General features: G+C 41.7%; 1 protein-coding gene across 3 annotated transcripts in view; it reads left to right on the forward strand.

Annotated features, from left to right (window-relative positions):
* Positions 1-16784, forward strand: part of robo1 (roundabout, axon guidance receptor, homolog 1 (Drosophila)) — a 223371-nt gene that overhangs the window by 194054 nt on the left and 12533 nt on the right. For 2 of the 3 annotated variants that reach the window (XM_085430530.1, XM_085430532.1), the window contains 12 exons: positions 298-503; positions 2295-2376; positions 2565-2733; positions 2821-2987; positions 3100-3221; positions 4917-5148; positions 5969-6090; positions 7603-7774; positions 9887-10087; positions 12894-12920; positions 14821-14863; positions 16449-16603. In XM_085430530.1, coding sequence (XP_085286656.1) covers positions 298-503; positions 2295-2376; positions 2565-2733; positions 2821-2987; positions 3100-3221; positions 4917-5148; positions 5969-6090; positions 7603-7774; positions 9887-10087; positions 12894-12920; positions 14821-14863; positions 16449-16603 — 1698 coding nt within the window. The remainder of the gene's footprint in view (positions 1-297; positions 504-2294; positions 2377-2564; positions 2734-2820; positions 2988-3099; positions 3222-4916; positions 5149-5968; positions 6091-7602; positions 7775-9886; positions 10088-12893; positions 12921-14820; positions 14864-16448; positions 16604-16784) is intronic. The other variant, XM_085430531.1, reaches the window with a different exon arrangement.

A 16784-nucleotide genomic window follows, 5' to 3' on the forward strand; every position in this document is an offset into this window, starting at 1 on the left:
TACACTGTTTTTATTTGGCTAAGTTGGACTCCTGCTGTTGAATGATTAGAAAATTGCTTCCAGTTCTTAAAATTGAATTGAATTCCTCTCCTGCTACCATTGCAGTTTTCCCATTCTTTCATTGTTACAAGGTTGTTTACCCAATTCTCACCGTTCTATACCTTTTGTGTGTTTACTCCCACAAGCTGGATATAACTGACTGAATCCCGTGTCTTTTCTTTCCCCGCTACACCACATGAAACCTTCACAGATTAGCGCCATCCACATAATTGCCCATTTTCCTTCCTGCTTCCACAGTTGTGTCAGACCGCCCGCCACCAGTCATCCGCCAAGGCCCAACCAATCAGACGGTGGCTGTGGATGGCACGGTTGTTCTTAACTGTGTGACATCTGGTAACCCTACACCCACCATCCTGTGGAGGAAGGACGGCGTCTTAGTGTCCACACATGACTCCAGGGTCAAGCAACTGGACACAGGTGCACTGCAGATACGCTATGCAAAGGTGAGACACCTGGACACATTTAAAAAAAGTCTGTTTTTAGTGTCAAGCAAAGTTAAAGGACAGCGTAGTACCCACTGCTGTTCATAATTTCACTCAAAATCTGCTAAATTGCCATGTATTTATATACACTATATATAATACATGATTTCAATCCATTTAAAATAGACTTCAAGGTTACCCATATCACATGCATAATGTGCTTGGCAAACCCCTGCTGGTTGGTAAATAAAGCATGTGTTGCCTGCCAGCAGCCAACCCTCAGCAGGCTGTCAGTCAGTTGCCGCAGATCTGAAATGGAGTCTGTGAAGTTGAACAGTCTGTAGTTCTTGTCAGTCAGCAGGCGCTGTGGGCTGCATGTGTGTGTGTGTGCGCGCACACGTCTATGTGTCATGGCAAGCTGTGTGATGCTGAACACACTTCTAGGTAGAGACAAGGAGGGGGTAACGACGTGTCTTCCAGATGGAGGCGTCACAGGGTCAGAGGTCACGTCATTTTGCGGCGTTCTGATGAATGCCGGCACGTCTTGTGGTGACAAGATTGCAGTGCGACTGGGCCGCCAGGCAGGAAAGGAGATGCATTTGAACCCTTCCCCTGCTGTAGAAGAGTAAACTCTGCAGGCACTTTACATTAATGAACTTGTCATTTATACCAGACAATATTTTAATGAAGATGTTTTTGATGTTTGGGATGATATATTTTATTCATATTGTTTTGCGGGTGTTACTTTTTTAATGAATTTTATTCTTATTTGGGTGGGGGGAAAACAGAGGTCTGTTGACAGGATATCCTTATACTTCATGATTCAAACATTTATCTTTTTCATTTTTTCTGTTTTACTGTCTAAACATAAGCACAGTAGTGTCAGAATAGCATCAATCACTAACAAACCGTAACAGAGTCATTAGTATCAAGCAGAGGCATAGACTCCAGCTGACAGAACAGACAGTTTTAAAAATGTACCTTTTTGTAATCTGTGCCATTATGTTTATGTTTCATGTTTGGCTTATTAGCATCTTAGAAACTTGTCAACAAATCTCAGTTAAATTAGGAGGAAATTCAGGCTACAAGCCAAGAAATTCTGATTTGTTTTTGGTTGGATCCAGATCCAGATGTCTGGAACTTTGACTTTATTTTTTAAAGAGAACATGTGTTTCTTCAGTTTTTCTTAAACTGCTGCATTTTAACTGAAAGAACTCTTTCCCCTGAATCTAATGCATTAATAGAATTTTATTAAAATTTTATTTTTATTCAAAACAAACTAGTCAGAAAGAAAGACAAATAAGCCCTTTTCCAGTTATGCCCAGTTCCACAAATATACTTAATTACCCATTTGCTGCACAATGGTTCACATTTTCCAAAATGCAAGTGAACCTTGTCTTTGTCTGGCAAAGTTACAGTACATCTACAAGCACATGAATCATGAATCAAGGTTTAAACATACCACATGTGTTGCACAGAGCAGTCACTTTCATGTTTGGCATTCAGGTGGATGAAAAAGGTCTCCAATTAGTGTATGATCCTGTGAAAATCTTTTCCATTTGACTAGGAATGCTCCGCCACTTTTGGCCTTTCCAGCTGCTTTCCCCCAGTTTCTGCTCAAAAGGAGATGATATTGAGATTATCAGGCAATGACAGCTGCCTGCTACAGACTCCTTCGGCATGTCAATAAGCAAAAGCAATGATGGTAGGGTGAAGATAACAAGAGGCAGAGCCCAGTTCAGGAAACCGTGGGACACATTTAAATAATTTCCATTTAAACAAACATCCTCCCTTCTCCTCCTCCTCTTTCAGCTCAGTGACACTGGCACCTACACCTGCACTGCCTCCACACCCAGTGGAGAGGCCTCTTGGAAAGCCTATTTAGAGGTCCAAGGTAAGCCTAACCACTTTACTAACAAGTGTATTCTTTTTTTTCTCGTTTATTTTGGTGATTGTGTTTATTTAAACTGAAGGCGAACACGAGACATAAGCCTTGGAGATGTTCCACATTCCCCTGGTTGTTGGAAAACAGCAGTAGACTATGTTTTCCTTATTATTTGCCTTTCTCTGTTCTGCATTTAGAATCTGGGGCCCAATTCCAGCCAAACAGACCTACTGACCCAAACCTGATCCCCAGCGCTCCTTCCAAACCTGAGGTCACTGATGTTACCCGTAGCTCTGTCACGCTTTCCTGGAAACCAAACCTTAATGCTGGAGCCACGCCCACTTCCTATATCATAGAAGCCTTCAGGTAAAGCTTGGCCAAGAACAAACTAATAACTGGAGGGCTTCATTTAAAGCTTTTTAAATCTTAATTCTCTTTGTGGTGTGTCCACAGTCATGCATCAGGAAGCAGCTGGCAGACCTTGGCAGAGCATGTGAAACCTGAGTCCTTTGTACTGAAGGGCTTGAAGCCCAGTGCAGTCTACCTCTTCTTAGTACGGGCAGCCAATGCCTATGGGCTGAGCGATCCCAGTCCAATCACTGATGCTGTGAAAACACAAGGTGAGAACTATATAATAAATTCTTATTGATGTAAATTTAAAAATATAATAATGTCACATTTGGAGTTTTAAAATATGACCACTATTTTTCATTTTTGTTCGCCTCCACACAGATATCCCTCCCACCAGTCAGGGTGTGGACCATCGTCAGATTCAGAGGGAGCTAGGAGATGCTGTCATCCACCTGCACAACCCCACTATTCTCTCCTCCTCATCTGTCAGGGTTCAGTGGACAGTGAGTATAATTTTAGCAATGAATGGACTGTTGTAGTTTGTTTTTTCTCAGGATCAGATTGCAGAGTGGATCGCTGGTATAGCTCGTCACTAGAGCTTCAAGGTTAGTTTAGTTATAGGCCTATGGTCAATTTGTCAGACCACTCAGCCGAGCAGATGCACTAACATCCTAGCATCGTACAGAGAAAGGACACTGCAGAAAGCAGCCTGGAACACAATCCAAGTTTTCTTAGTGTCCATCTGGCATCAGTCTGAACTGGTCAGCTGGCCAGAAACCAAAGATTTGCAGTTCTGTCTATAGCGGACCACTCATCCACCCAAAAGCTAGACTTCAGAGCACAACCTCTTGCAACAGGCCATGTAGTGCTATATAGCAGTGTGTGCCATGCCAGACTGTGCCATCTAAGATTGAAAACAGTTGACAGCTGTTAAAATAATACGAGTGAGAAGGAAGAAGCTGCCAACTCATGCTCTAAAGTAGAAATGGCTTACAGATGTTAAAATGGATAGGTGGGTGAGGAAGAAGTAGAAACGGCAGCTCATGGTGATTTTTCTTTTCTGGTACAAGCTAAATAACAAGTACCAATGGCCTTCTATAACTAATCTGGCAAATGTATGTTTTTGGAACAATGCAAATATGCTTTTGTGCTCCACCGACTTCCTTGCATAGTAGATATTAGACTATAGGATGGGGGTCACCAAGGGGCAAAAACAATCCCAGTTCTGTCTTTTGACACAAGGCCACCCCAGCATTCCCAGGTATTATGAAGTGCCATAGTGAGTGATAAATGGGGCTTAGGAAATGTAAAAAGGATACTGACATGTCAAGACTGATTTAAACCATTACTGCCCAGTTGCTCTGTCTCGCTGGAATGTTCCAGTAAAAGACATGACAGGAGGGAGCACCACAACTTCCTTGTTTTGTGGGGTTAAATCTATTCTCAATGTGCAGTTTCTTGGTTTTACATTTTCCTTTGTGTTGTGGTAAATGCTTGCACAGTTTTCAGCTTAATGAAGACCACCTGAGCCAGCAGCATATTTTATGGGGGAGGGATAAAGAAATCACTAAAATCTTTACAAGCTAGTGCTGCCTGCCTTCCACAGGGACTCATAGGGATATTAGCATACTGGTTAGCAGTTATTCTTTTCTTTTCCATGTTGGAAGTAACATTAATTATCACTATGATTTAAACAAATGTCTTTATTCAGCTACACACCATTTTTTGTTTGTTTGTATTTTTGTTTTGTTTTTTACTACTACTACTACTACTACTTCGTGTATAAAGGTGCACTTTTTATTCTCTTTCCTGACTTTAGCAGTCAGTAGAGAGCAGGACAGGATGAGACAGGCAGTTCTGGGAGTCTGGGCCCTATTTAAGCAGCTCCAGACTTGGAGGAACCTTTGGCCAATGACCTCATAGTGTGGTTTGCACAAATCACTGCTGCTCCAAATGGCGCATAGACAGACTTTCGAAAGGAGAAATGTAGAAGATGGGGATGGATAAACAGAGGGGTGATGTGATGAGTTAGCACCCCATTCCATCTGCGTCTGGCGAACCTCTTTGCATGAATCCATGGCTGTCCAGTGATGCTACAGTTTATTACGCTGCCGTATCATTTTCCACTGTTACTTGTGACATGCATGATCCAGTTAAGCTGACACCACCTTTGCCTCTGTTCCTGTTGCGTTCACTAGGTGGAGCAGCAGTCACAGTACATCCAGGGCTACAAGGTGATGTACAGGCCTTCACCAGAGGGGCAACAGAGGAGTGAATGGGCCGTGTTTGAGGTGCGAACCCCCGGGGAGGGCAGCGCCGTCGTGCCGCACCTTCGGAAGGGCGTCACATACGAATTCAAAGTCCGCCCCTTCTTCAATGAATTCCAGGGAACAGACAGTGATGTCAAAATTGGCAAGACGCTGGAGGAAGGTGGGGAGGGTGTAAATGTGTACGGCTGTGTGCGAGAGTGCTTCAGTGCTTGCATGTGTGCATGCATGTTTTCATGTTTACACAGTTTTATATGCACGGCTTGCATGTGTGAGAGAATACAACAGCTGCTGGCAGCAGGCAGGATTATGTTATCGCTAACTGTGTTATATTCACGCATGCTTGGGTATGGCGAGCAATATACGACACCCCAGTGCAAGTGTTATACTCATTTTTCATAAGGGTGTGGTTGTGGCAGACTTGTGAGGTTTGGTTTAAACCCAACTGCAAATTTTAATTTGTAGTGCAGAGTGTTTACTGGAGTGCGTGCGTTTTTCTGTGTTGCATGTGTGGGAGTGTTTTGATCTTTTTCTGCTGGATTCTCCTTTGTTTCCAATTGTGTCGATAATTGTTTCTGGAGTTCTAAACATAACGTTTGTTTTCTCATAATGATGTCTGTTTGTAACACTCACGCACACTGTGACTTTTTCTTTTTTCTTTTGTGTGCGCTTAATTACCATCACAGGTTGGCGCTCACACAGCAGCATATGCCCCAGCACTATAACTGTCTATTCTGAATAACAGTTGTTTGCTTTTACCCCCCAAAAAACACTTACATTTAGCAAAGTGATGTTTCAGATTTAAAAAAAATGCTTATAAATTTGATAATTAGTCATTTGTTCACACATGAGCTTTAGTCACGCACAGAAGAAATTCTGACAGCTAAATTGCACAGAGAAAGCAGGGAGAGACTGTAGGCACTTAGGCTTTTTTTTCCCCCTATCATATATGAACATTTTTTTTCTTTTGTCTACCTCCCCAGCCCCCAGTGCCCCTCCTCGTAAGGTTACAGTGACAGAGAGTGGGGACAATGGGACTGCCATCATCGTCTCCTGGCAACCCCCTCCAGAAGAGGAGCAGAATGGGGTGGTCCAGGAGTACAAGGTAACAAGGAAGAAAAAAACCCAAACAGCCAGCACTTACCTCAGGTCTGAGCAAGTAGGACTGTTCAGAAAGAGACACAAAGGAGACAAAACAGAGGTGAAGATGCTCAGATAAAAGAATAACAGAGAAACAGACAATACATAGACATGGAAAGGTAATGAATTCCTAGATGAGGCATACCTTTGTACACCTCTGTGTCTGCTGACAAAAGCTCAGAGACAGGAAAGTTGGAAAGCTAGTGGAAACAGTTGTGAAACAGTGCCATCTGGTGGAGGTGGTAAATTCACACATCTTGTGGCATTTCAAAAGTAAAAATCTATCAGTGTTGTATATTTTTCACCAAAATGTTATTATTATCTTTTATTATTTGCTGGGCTGTAGTGAGGCTTTAAGCTGTGATTACAGATGTGTTTGTGAAGTAGAGATGGAATGTTAGTTTTTTAGGAGTTTAGGGGAGATTATGTATTTTATAATATATGATTGTAGTGGTATTAATGAAAATGAGAAGTTTCCTTTGAAGAACAAACTACTTGCCTTTATTTCCTGCTGTCAATAAAGATGTAGTAGAGACATCAGTGTAGTGTGTGTATAAGAATGAGAGTAAACTTTTGGCAAAAGACCTCAGTATCTTTCTTTCTGTAACAACTCTAGTCCCCTGTCCTACCTCTTTACCAGATAATATTCACACTTTAACAATGGCCAATATAGGACAGCACTGTCCTGTCATACATTATGCTGTGGAAGTCCTTTATTTTAATTGGAAAGCCTTTATGAGTCAGAAGAGATATAGGTGAGTGGCAAAAAGGGAGATGAGGCAGAGCCTGTGAAAAAGTTAAGCCACTGTTAATTTTCCAGGTAAATGTTTTCTGCTGATAGACTTTAGAGTAATTTCATGGTTTTTAAGTACAGTTCGAGAGTGTTCCCTGCTCATTACTGAGCTCAGTCCCCAGCGGCACTGCTTCTCACCACAATTTTTAAGATGCACAGGAAATTTTAAGCCTTTGTAGTTTTCATCACAGAAGTGCAAAAACACACACGCTGGATGAAGTGAGCATATTAACACAGTTAACTGGTGGAAGGAGGTGAGGGGTAAAGAAAACAGACTGACAGAGATGTCTCTGAGTCCTAATCCCAGGTTAAAGTATACTTCTGTGACCCTGTTGGAGTTTGTCTGTGAGACAGCTGCCCTTCTAGGGACTCGCAGCTCTAAGCTTCTGCTAAAATTGGGTTAAGGAGATGATTACTGTTTTTAATTGGTTTGAGACTGCTCCGTGACATGTTATGACTACCTCAAGTAATAATAACCCTGTGTTGAGCATATTCTGTAAAATGTTGTAAGTTATAACATGTTTTCCTGCCTCAGAGATGAAACGCAATACCCAGATTGTGCTAAAATGGCCCCAGCCTATTATAAGAGCACAAGACCAGTGGCAGCTACCAAACTAAATGTTCTCACGAAACGCTCATAACATTGCCTCAATCTCCACTTCATCTTTGTCTCTGTTATGGCAGATTTGGTGCTTGGGGAATGAGACTAGGTACCACATCAACCGTACAGTTGATGGCTCAACCTTCTCCGTGCTGATTCCCAGTCTGGCCCCGGGGATCCGCTACAGTGTGGAGGTAGCAGCCAGCACTGGTGCAGGTCCAGGGGTCAAGAGTGATGTCACTTTCTTTCAGCTCGGTGAGTAGAAACAACTGTTGCTTCTCTCCCCTCTTTTCCTTTTTTAAAAACATTACTTCAGTGCCTTTGTCTTCTGCCAATCCTCACAACTGAGTCAAGTCCAAATATTTGACAAATAATTATGGCATTAATCCAGACATCTTAAATTAAGAGCTTTAGAGAGAAAGGACTTAATGCCAAGTAAACAGACAGTTATGTAATGCCCTTCTTTATGGGAACAGCCATGTGCAAGCCTCTGCCTGTCTTCTCTTTTTTATCATCAACGATGTTTTAAAACTATAATTGGAGTGATTATTGTTAGAAAAACATCATCAAACCTGCCACACGGGAGTCTGATGAGTCTGAATGACAGGGGGTCTTATACAACTTTTGCATAGTCTGAAATAGCTTTAGTTTACAGTAGCTGGCAGTACGATCAACACAGGCACATTAAATTCCTGTGTGGCAGAGCTGTTGAACTGACTGCCGCACCCTGCTCCATTCTCCAGTCAAGGATGCAATGTTTTCTGCCTCTGCTTCGCTTCAGACAACAAAGGCAATAATGAATCGTGCACTCCGGGCTCAGACATGACATGTTATTAATGCTAAGACACACAGCGGAGCCTGCTTCAGAGGCCAGTTGTTGTAATTTACTTATTGTTTTTTGTTCTTTTAGTCTAGATGGACAAATATTTGGAGATATTTTGTCAGTTTTTATTCCCCAAAGCTCTGAGCTGGCCTACTCGGGAGAGATGGAAAACACATGAATAGCAGGATGAGGCAGAGAGAGAAAGAGCTCCATCTGGTTTCAAATGTGTGATTGAGTGGGCTGGGATGGGCATGAAGAAGCATTGGCTGTGACTGATACAATTTATCTCACTTGAAGAGTTCCTGTGGTGATTGTTGCCATGTTCCAACACTGCACTGGAACAATGTGCCTCGGGGACCAGCGCTTCACCCAAATGCATTTGTCACACTCGGAGCTTGTATGCGTCATCCCGGCCTAGATACCTGTACAGTCCCTTGTGGGCTGCTTAGTCACATTGACATGCTGCGTTCCCTCGGCCAGACAGAGCCACAAATTGAGAAGACTGCAAAGTAAGAAGGGATGCAGCCAAATGGAGACGTAGCCTCAGTGCCTGAGACAAAGAAAGATACAGAAGGGGTAAAGGCAGCGAGCTGGTTTCTTTTGGGAAGTGTTTTTGCTTCTGGCTAAGAGTGCCAGTTTAGAAGAGTGGCTACAACATGAAAGACGCGAGAAAAAGAGACGAAGACAAAGTAACGAGAACATGAAGAAATTTCAGAGTGACAGGGGTTGGGGCAAGTCAAAGAAATCTTTCATGTGTCACGATGAGAAAAACAGACCGAGAGCAGGTTGTTGTTGTGAGCAGCTGTACAGCCAGCATCTTTGCAGCAGCGCATTTCACAGTGAAACAGGCTTCAAGGCATTCACACCTCAGTTTTTCCACAGATGTGCCCCGGTTTGCTAATTACTGTGGTATCTGTGTTTGAGCTTGATCTCTTTGGATTTATTTATATGATTATGATACCACTATTGCTCGGTGTGAATGATGTCTCTCTTTTTTCCTATCCGCTTCCATCAGGCTGTTATGCTGCACAGGCTCTGTTTGAATGTCTCTGGTTGCTTTTATATGCTCACCTGCTATTGTTGACTGGGATTTGCAATGAAAGCCTTTTGAATTATAGAAACAACTCCTTTTCCACAACAACCCCAGCCTCATACATACCCGCTGAGATGAAGAATCTTTTTATGTACCAGGAGAAAGAATATCCCTATTTATGTATTGTGCAGGCTCCATTTATTTTAAATGTATTTCTCTATTTCAGTCTTTTTCCACTTGGTTTAGTTTCAGCTTTGAATAATGTTGTTTTCACATTCCCAACTCACATTATTTCACTTGTCCCATCCAAAATTTGCAAGTCAAAATATACTGCTTCTTCAATCATTTCTACTTTGTGGGTGCCAGTTTTAGCACTGCCACATGGCTGAAATGCAGCGGCCTGGGGTCAAGTCCCACCACACACTTTCACTGCTTTTCTGTCTACTAATATGCTGTCTAATAATCGCAAAAAGCACAAAAAATAACTTCTACTTTGTTCTCACTGTTCTAGATGCTTCTGGCCGAATGACAGACACAGTGAACCAGGAGAACCCCCTGTCCCAGCAGATCTCAGATGTGGTCAAACAGCCGGCATTTATAGCAGGCATAGGAGCTGCTTGTTGGATTATCCTCATGGTCTTCAGCATCTGGTTGTACAGACACCGAAAGAAGCGGAATGGCCTGTCCAGCAGCTATGCAGGTATACGCAAAGGTCAGTACACGAGTGTAACAAATTCAACAATCACCGAACTATCAACTTGAATTTCAAATTCAAGGCGCCGGTTTACTTCAGTGAGGTTTTCTCACTGCATTTAGTGAGCGAGTGCGACGCAATTCGGTCTTCCCCATCGTCTTTACCCTAAATGACGCCAACCTACCTCACATTCTCTCTGTCAAACACAAAGATTTCTTTGTAGAGCAGCGCTGGAGGTGAGGTCTCCCGTAGAGTACTTTAAGATGCAGTGTGAGCTCCTGCTGAGAGTACTGCATAAACACCTCTTTTATTTTGTTTTCATACTTCTGTCACGCTGTCTTTGCAGGAGTGTGTTAGGAGTGTTTGCAGTCAAGTACATTTTGGCATCCAAAATTCCTCCTTTTACCAACTCCCTTCTGACTGCGCTGGGAAAGGGATAATGTCTGGCTGTAATCTCGCTTTTTCAAGGACACATTCTCACGTGGTCAAAGTACTTTTGAGAGAGAGGCCTTCAGATACAGAGCAGCCAATTATTTCATTCTGGTTAATAAGGACCTCATACCTTTGTTTCAAAAACTCAAAGACTGTATTTCAAGGATGTTGGCATAGCCTCTGCCTAACTCATTCTTTTTTTTTTTTACCCGACTTAAAGTAATGAGGTTCATGACATCCCCAGCCTCTGCCCGCAATATTTAGAGTATAAAGAGAGCCATTAGCCCCTCTTTCAGAGTCTCATTTATGTGTTGGCTGGCTTAATGTGTGGCCTTGGGCTGTGCAGCTGTTGCCTGTGAGTGCTACCTTCTACAGCCTCACTTCCAGGTTTAGGTTTACTGCTGATTGCCAAGGTTAGAGAAGATAGACCCTTCAATCTTGATACACACACAAACAATGATTTTAGCTGTAAATCTGTGGCTATCTGTGCTCTCAATTTACTCCAGCCATGATAAAAGTGGGAGCAGTGTCTCTCAAAGTAAAAGAGACCTCAGCTAAGCTTATCCTGATCTCCTGCACATTTACCTGTGTGGTCTGTGAGAGCTATTGTGGGGGGTTTTTTGTTATGTCTTAGATTACAGAGAAAACAAAGTGAAGACCAATATTTAATGAATGCAGTCATGATCCGAGGTCAGGTAAGAGATGAGAAGACAGTGTAGCGTAAGGTTACCTCATGTCCCGCTGTGAATCATATATGTTGATGTTTGGTCAAATTTGGAAGGAAAAAAAAGAAAGAAAGGAAGATGGAAGCTCTTTAGAAAACCAGGAGGCAGACATACCTCCCCTTTTTCTCCTCCTGGTGTTCCCAGACCACAGTCTTTGTTTTGAAAAGAGTATAATTGCAACCACATGAATCAACAATCTTCGCTAAGCTGAATTTGCATTACTGTGTATCTGTGTGTGACAGTATATGCTAGCGCCGTCTCTAAAAGATTACATTTATTTTGTCAATGCAAAATTAGTCTAAACAGCTTTCTCTTGTTTCCCTCATGACCTCACGGCGCTCTGTCATTATTCGAAATACTACAAATGACATCACTGTGTAACACAAATGTTATTATGGGATGCTACAGAAGCCTTCACATCTTTTAGCTCAAGTCATTTTTAAGAAAAGAAAGCAGCAGTTACATACAGTCACAGGTTACATACTGGTTCATCGCTCTTGGGAACAAACATCTGCGAGAATGGCAACCTGATTCTTGATTTATGCATGTTAGTCACGTTTCTATTTCTCACGACTGTTTTGGGTACGTCTCTTCTTCAAAGGCTTATCAAACAGATAATCTTTTCCAACCACTCATATCTTTCGATTTGTTTGAGCATCAAGGGGAAAGATTCAAACGTGATAAGATGATTGTGATGTTTAAAGGACATCTGTTCGCACGGGGTACTGTATGAGGTAATTATTTGAGGAAATAAAAATGTGACAGCAGCAGTAGTATCCGCTTCTTAGATGTCTCTTCGCAAAAGCAGTTTTAGTCTGAAGGCAAAGTGCAACATTTCTAAAAAATGCACATATTTAAGGCAGTGTGCTGGATGACTACCAGCATGGGGCAAAGTTGCATCAACTGGAGTGTTTACTGGAGCATTCTTAACTTCTTCAAACAGGGAAACGACTCAACTATATTTTAAAGACCATAAAAATATAGAAGTTATTAAAGAATTTAATCCACTTTCATTGGGTTTCTGAACCATTTCATAAACCAATGCTTTAAAAAAAAAAAAGTAATAATAAATAAAAATGAAAATGTGAAAATAATGTTGTACTAAGGCTTTCATGACCAGGCCATAATTACTTGTTGGGCTGCAATAATCTTAAAAAAAACAAAACAGAATTTGATGCATTTCTTTGCCTGCCACATGTTGTATTGAAAAAGTCACAAAGTTAAAGTTAAAAACTATAGCATGATATCAGTAATTTTTTGCAGTAAATATCAGATACTTAGGATCCTATTTTCTACAAGAGTTTTCAAAAACAGGCACCCTACTACAGTAGATGGATGTTTAATAAAGAACCCCTTCCATGCCTGTGCGAGCAATTAAGTTGTGAGGGTGATGATGTGAGTGTTGAGATAGCAACAGACATCTCAACAGTGCGAGACCTCTGAACAGCAGGCCTCCGACAGTCTGGGCCACGACTTGAACCAGCAGCTGGCTCAACATTCATTTTCCCTCTGGGATGTCTGAGAGGATCAAAGACTAGCAAGCAGCATGCAGCGTGTGAATACAGGCTATTGAAGTGTATTGCGAAACTTATACATTTTGTGGAGTTAATATTTAGAAAGATAGTTCTGATAATTCAATAACTTTCTTTCTCTGTCTTTTCCAACAGTGCCATCCTTCACTTTTACACCAACAGGTAAGCACCTTCTCCTGCAGTACATACAGTATCTATGTTTTTATAAACTCAATGTACTACAGCACAGGCCTTTTCCCATTTTCACAAACTTCTTGGAACATAAAAATACCAAACAGTGTGCTCAAAACCTTAAGCACATCTCAGTCCAGTTTCCCAACAGAAAAAGGCCAATTCAGGAAAAAAGGAGGACAAACAAAACAACACAAGAAAACAATCAGAATCTGACAATGACAGAAACACATCCCCCATAAAATCCAAAAAAAGATTCCTAAACCTATTCAAAGATCCCTTGTTTGTCCTTCAATATGTTATTCTTTCAGTGGGAAGGTTGTCCTCTTTGTTTCCTTTTAAATACAAACCAAACCAGAATATTTTATAACAACAGAAACATTTTCACTGCCGTTGGGGAAAGCGTCCTTTAATGGCTTTAACAACCACAGTCCTAATAGAATCATTAGAGAAATTACCAGCTGTAGAGAAGTTGGTGAGGAACACTTGATTAAAAAACAAAGAAAGGCCCAATTAATTGGCACAGCAATGGTCTACCTCCACATAAATATTCCAGCAAATATTTGAGCTGTTTCAGAACTTAAAGCTCAAAAAAGAGAGGCCACAGTACCAAGAATCTGTTTTATAGTAGTGGTAACTTGATCAAAGGGCTGCTGGCAACCTCAGAGGGGATTTAGGAGAATGACACACCACCAGAGTCTCCAACACACCAATTAAACAGGCAAGTGGCAGCAGAGCTAAGGAGGTTATCTGTGAGCTGAAGTGACACAGCATAAAACAGATAAAAGAAAAGCTCCTTGTATATCTGTATCTTTCTGTCCCTGCAAGTCTGTCTTTACAGTTCTCTCCACCTTCTTCTTTCACTCGTGGACTTTCATCCCTCGGAAATTCCTTGTTCCCTTGAGGTGTGCAAAAGGGTGTTGGCGGTGTTTAGCGAAATGGCAAATGTGAAACCGTGTGAATAGATAAGAGGAAGTAACCGTGAAGGAGACAATCCAGTGCACTCTGTGTTTGTTGTTCTACTGGTTGATCCTGTCTGTGCAGGGATTGTATCTACACGGTAGCAGTGCGCTTTGTGTCTGCCTTGAGGCTTGCAATCAGGTAGAATAATTTTGCAGTGGCAGGCTTGTTTCATGGAAATCTTTCAGCTGAAACATAGTCCTTGCTTGCGCGTTTAGGTTCGATTCTTTAGAGAGAAATTCCCTGCCCTGGTACTCTGTGTGAAACCAGGATTTTACTGAGCATTATACTGATTTTCATCTTTAACCAGACTGCAATAATTTAGTTTTGCATAAGATCTCCTCTGGCTACATGCAGAGACCAAACCACACACTTCCTGTTTTGAAAGAGAGACATGGAATCAACACAGCAAAGGCCCAACCTACCCCTCTTCCACCTTCTCTCCTCTCAGGGAAGAGATTGTAATTAAAGTTAGAAGTTTATCTCGCCTTCACACACACCGGCAGCTTAGAGCTCCTTGAAAGAGTCCAACTTGCAGCACACAGAGCTTCAAACACGCTGAACCCGAGCCAGACAACCAAAGAGCTGTGCATCTTTGTTCTTCATAAGCCTCTTACACATCCTCCTGCTCCTGTTGCTTCGTGTGTGCGTGTGTGTCTATGACTCAGCTGAAATGATGACACATGCATTCAATCACACACTCACTTGCTCTGATACAAAACACAAAAACACAGCACTAGCTTAAAAGCAGTTTTCTCCCAATCATTTTTCACAAAATTGGCAATTCAAAATAAATAAATAATTCAATAAGAAAATAAGTAACTCAAATAAAGAATTTTATGTTGAACTTACATGGCTGTGGTGAAAAGAAGGACATCACGACAATCATAACGTTGGTGGAATCACGACAAACTCATTTTCTCTCTTTCAGTGGCATATCAAAGAGGTGGAGAAGGTGTCAGCAGTGCTGGAAGGTAAGAGTTTGTTTAGTGTCTTTGAAAAAATATCTTTTAAACAGGCGCATTAAGTGAATGAATGCTAAGAATGTAATTTCAAATACAAAGAATCCTTAAACCTCCGGAATATATTAGTAGGGTGTGCCTTGTGTACTTTTCTTTGACAAACACTAGGGGGAGTGCTGTGCCTTTCAAAGGTAGCACAGAGCAGAGGAGAGGGGTAAGGACTTGCATTAAGTATGTAATAATTCTACAGGAACAAAGCCCCATATAGTCTGCCAAGTGCCCATCCTTGTCCCAAATGGTGGAGAACCACATGCAACCACCAGGCTGTGCCGTAGCATCACCATAAAACATTAATGGAGCTACATGCATGTACACAGCAGCAACAGCACGCCGCCTAATGTAGTGGAATTGTGCATTTTGCATAAACAGCAAGAATGTCTGGACTTGGACCTGTATATCCATTGGATGGCATTTGGCATGTGTTCACATAACTGGTAAATAGCAGGGAAAAAACAGGAAAATATGCATTCATTCATTATGCGCTCTTTACTCTAGTCCAAAACATAGTTAATACTGTAATGTATGCGTGTGTTGTTCTTCTGTTAATGAACAGTTAGCTTGAAGCCATCATTATATTATTCAGTTGTATGACTGAATTGTCAGCTCTGCACAAAGACAATGGTTGTTCAGTATCAACATATAACTGCCAGGGTGATTGAGGAGTCATTGTGAGATTGTATTTGGCTGTACAAGACAAATGTGTTCATTACCCAAAACGAATCCAAGAAATGAGTCATTTAAGAGGGAATAAGAAAATGTAATTCATGGCTAATTCACTGTTTCGATACGCGAACCCAGAGTCACTCTATAGAGATTTGGATACTCACACAATATATGTTCCTGCATTCTTTTTGTATACTAAATTGATTCGTTCAATGAGCAAAAACAGACTGTCTTTACTTGGCTTAAGGTCCAGTAGTACAGTAGAATCCTGTTAAATGAGCCAGCTTGATTTGAATTTGAATTAAAGCTGAAAAACAGGAGACAAGACAGAGATGGATGGCAAAACAATGATAAGGATGCATTTTTCTTCCGTTGCTCAAGTCTGTTCTCCTTGTGTACAGCTTAAAGAAAACACTTTCCAATGATAGAGATATTGTGTGACACTGTGGAATCTACTCTGTGAGTATTTGTGGTTCACTGCCTGTTCAGGACGTGGATTTCGCAGCATTGGGAGAGAATTTTATCTAGCTGTCTAATCCAGGCGGATCGCTAATGCTCACGAGGGCTCAGGGAAAGTGTCATCGGCTATGGCCAAGCCAAGCACACACAATCTATTTAGCTGGGCTTTTTTCTAATGTGCTCCCTGGGCCTGTGTGTGGCCGAAAGGCAAAAAGTGCTAAAGCCGGATTTCTACTTTTCCCCTTCTTAGCTGGATAAATAAACTCACATAATCTTCTCTTTCAAATATTATGTTATTGTGGGTGTTGCAGTTCATTCATATAAATGTCACTGCGGCATTGGCTTGGTTTCTTACTATTGTTAACCATTTGGTGCCCTTTTTGTTTTTTTCCCTCCTCCTTTTTTTTGTCCACAGGCCTGGTTTACTAAACATTGGGGACTCTGCCACTCAACCCTGGCTGGCCGACACATGGCCCAACTCATGTTCCAACCACAATGACTGCAGCATCAACTGCTGCACTGCTGGCAATGGCAACAGCGACAGCAACTTGGCAACATACAGCCGACCAGGTATGCATGTTTTGTCAGTGCCGTATGTAGTCAACAACCAAAATAAACCCTCCTCTCGAAGGCAACAATGCAATCATTTGACAAAATAACTGTAGAGATAAGAAATGTAGGGAGCTGGGGGAATCTGCAGTGCAAAAGGAAGTAAAATCTGATATCTAGGTTAGCTCCCTGGAGAGTTATT

Source organism: Copadichromis virginalis, linkage group LG14 (assembly GCF_057382275.1).
Source record: "Copadichromis virginalis isolate Kocher_CV1m ecotype Utaka linkage group LG14, C_Virginalis_male_GT1.1, whole genome shotgun sequence".
Lineage (NCBI taxonomy): Eukaryota > Metazoa > Chordata > Actinopteri > Cichliformes > Cichlidae > Copadichromis > Copadichromis virginalis.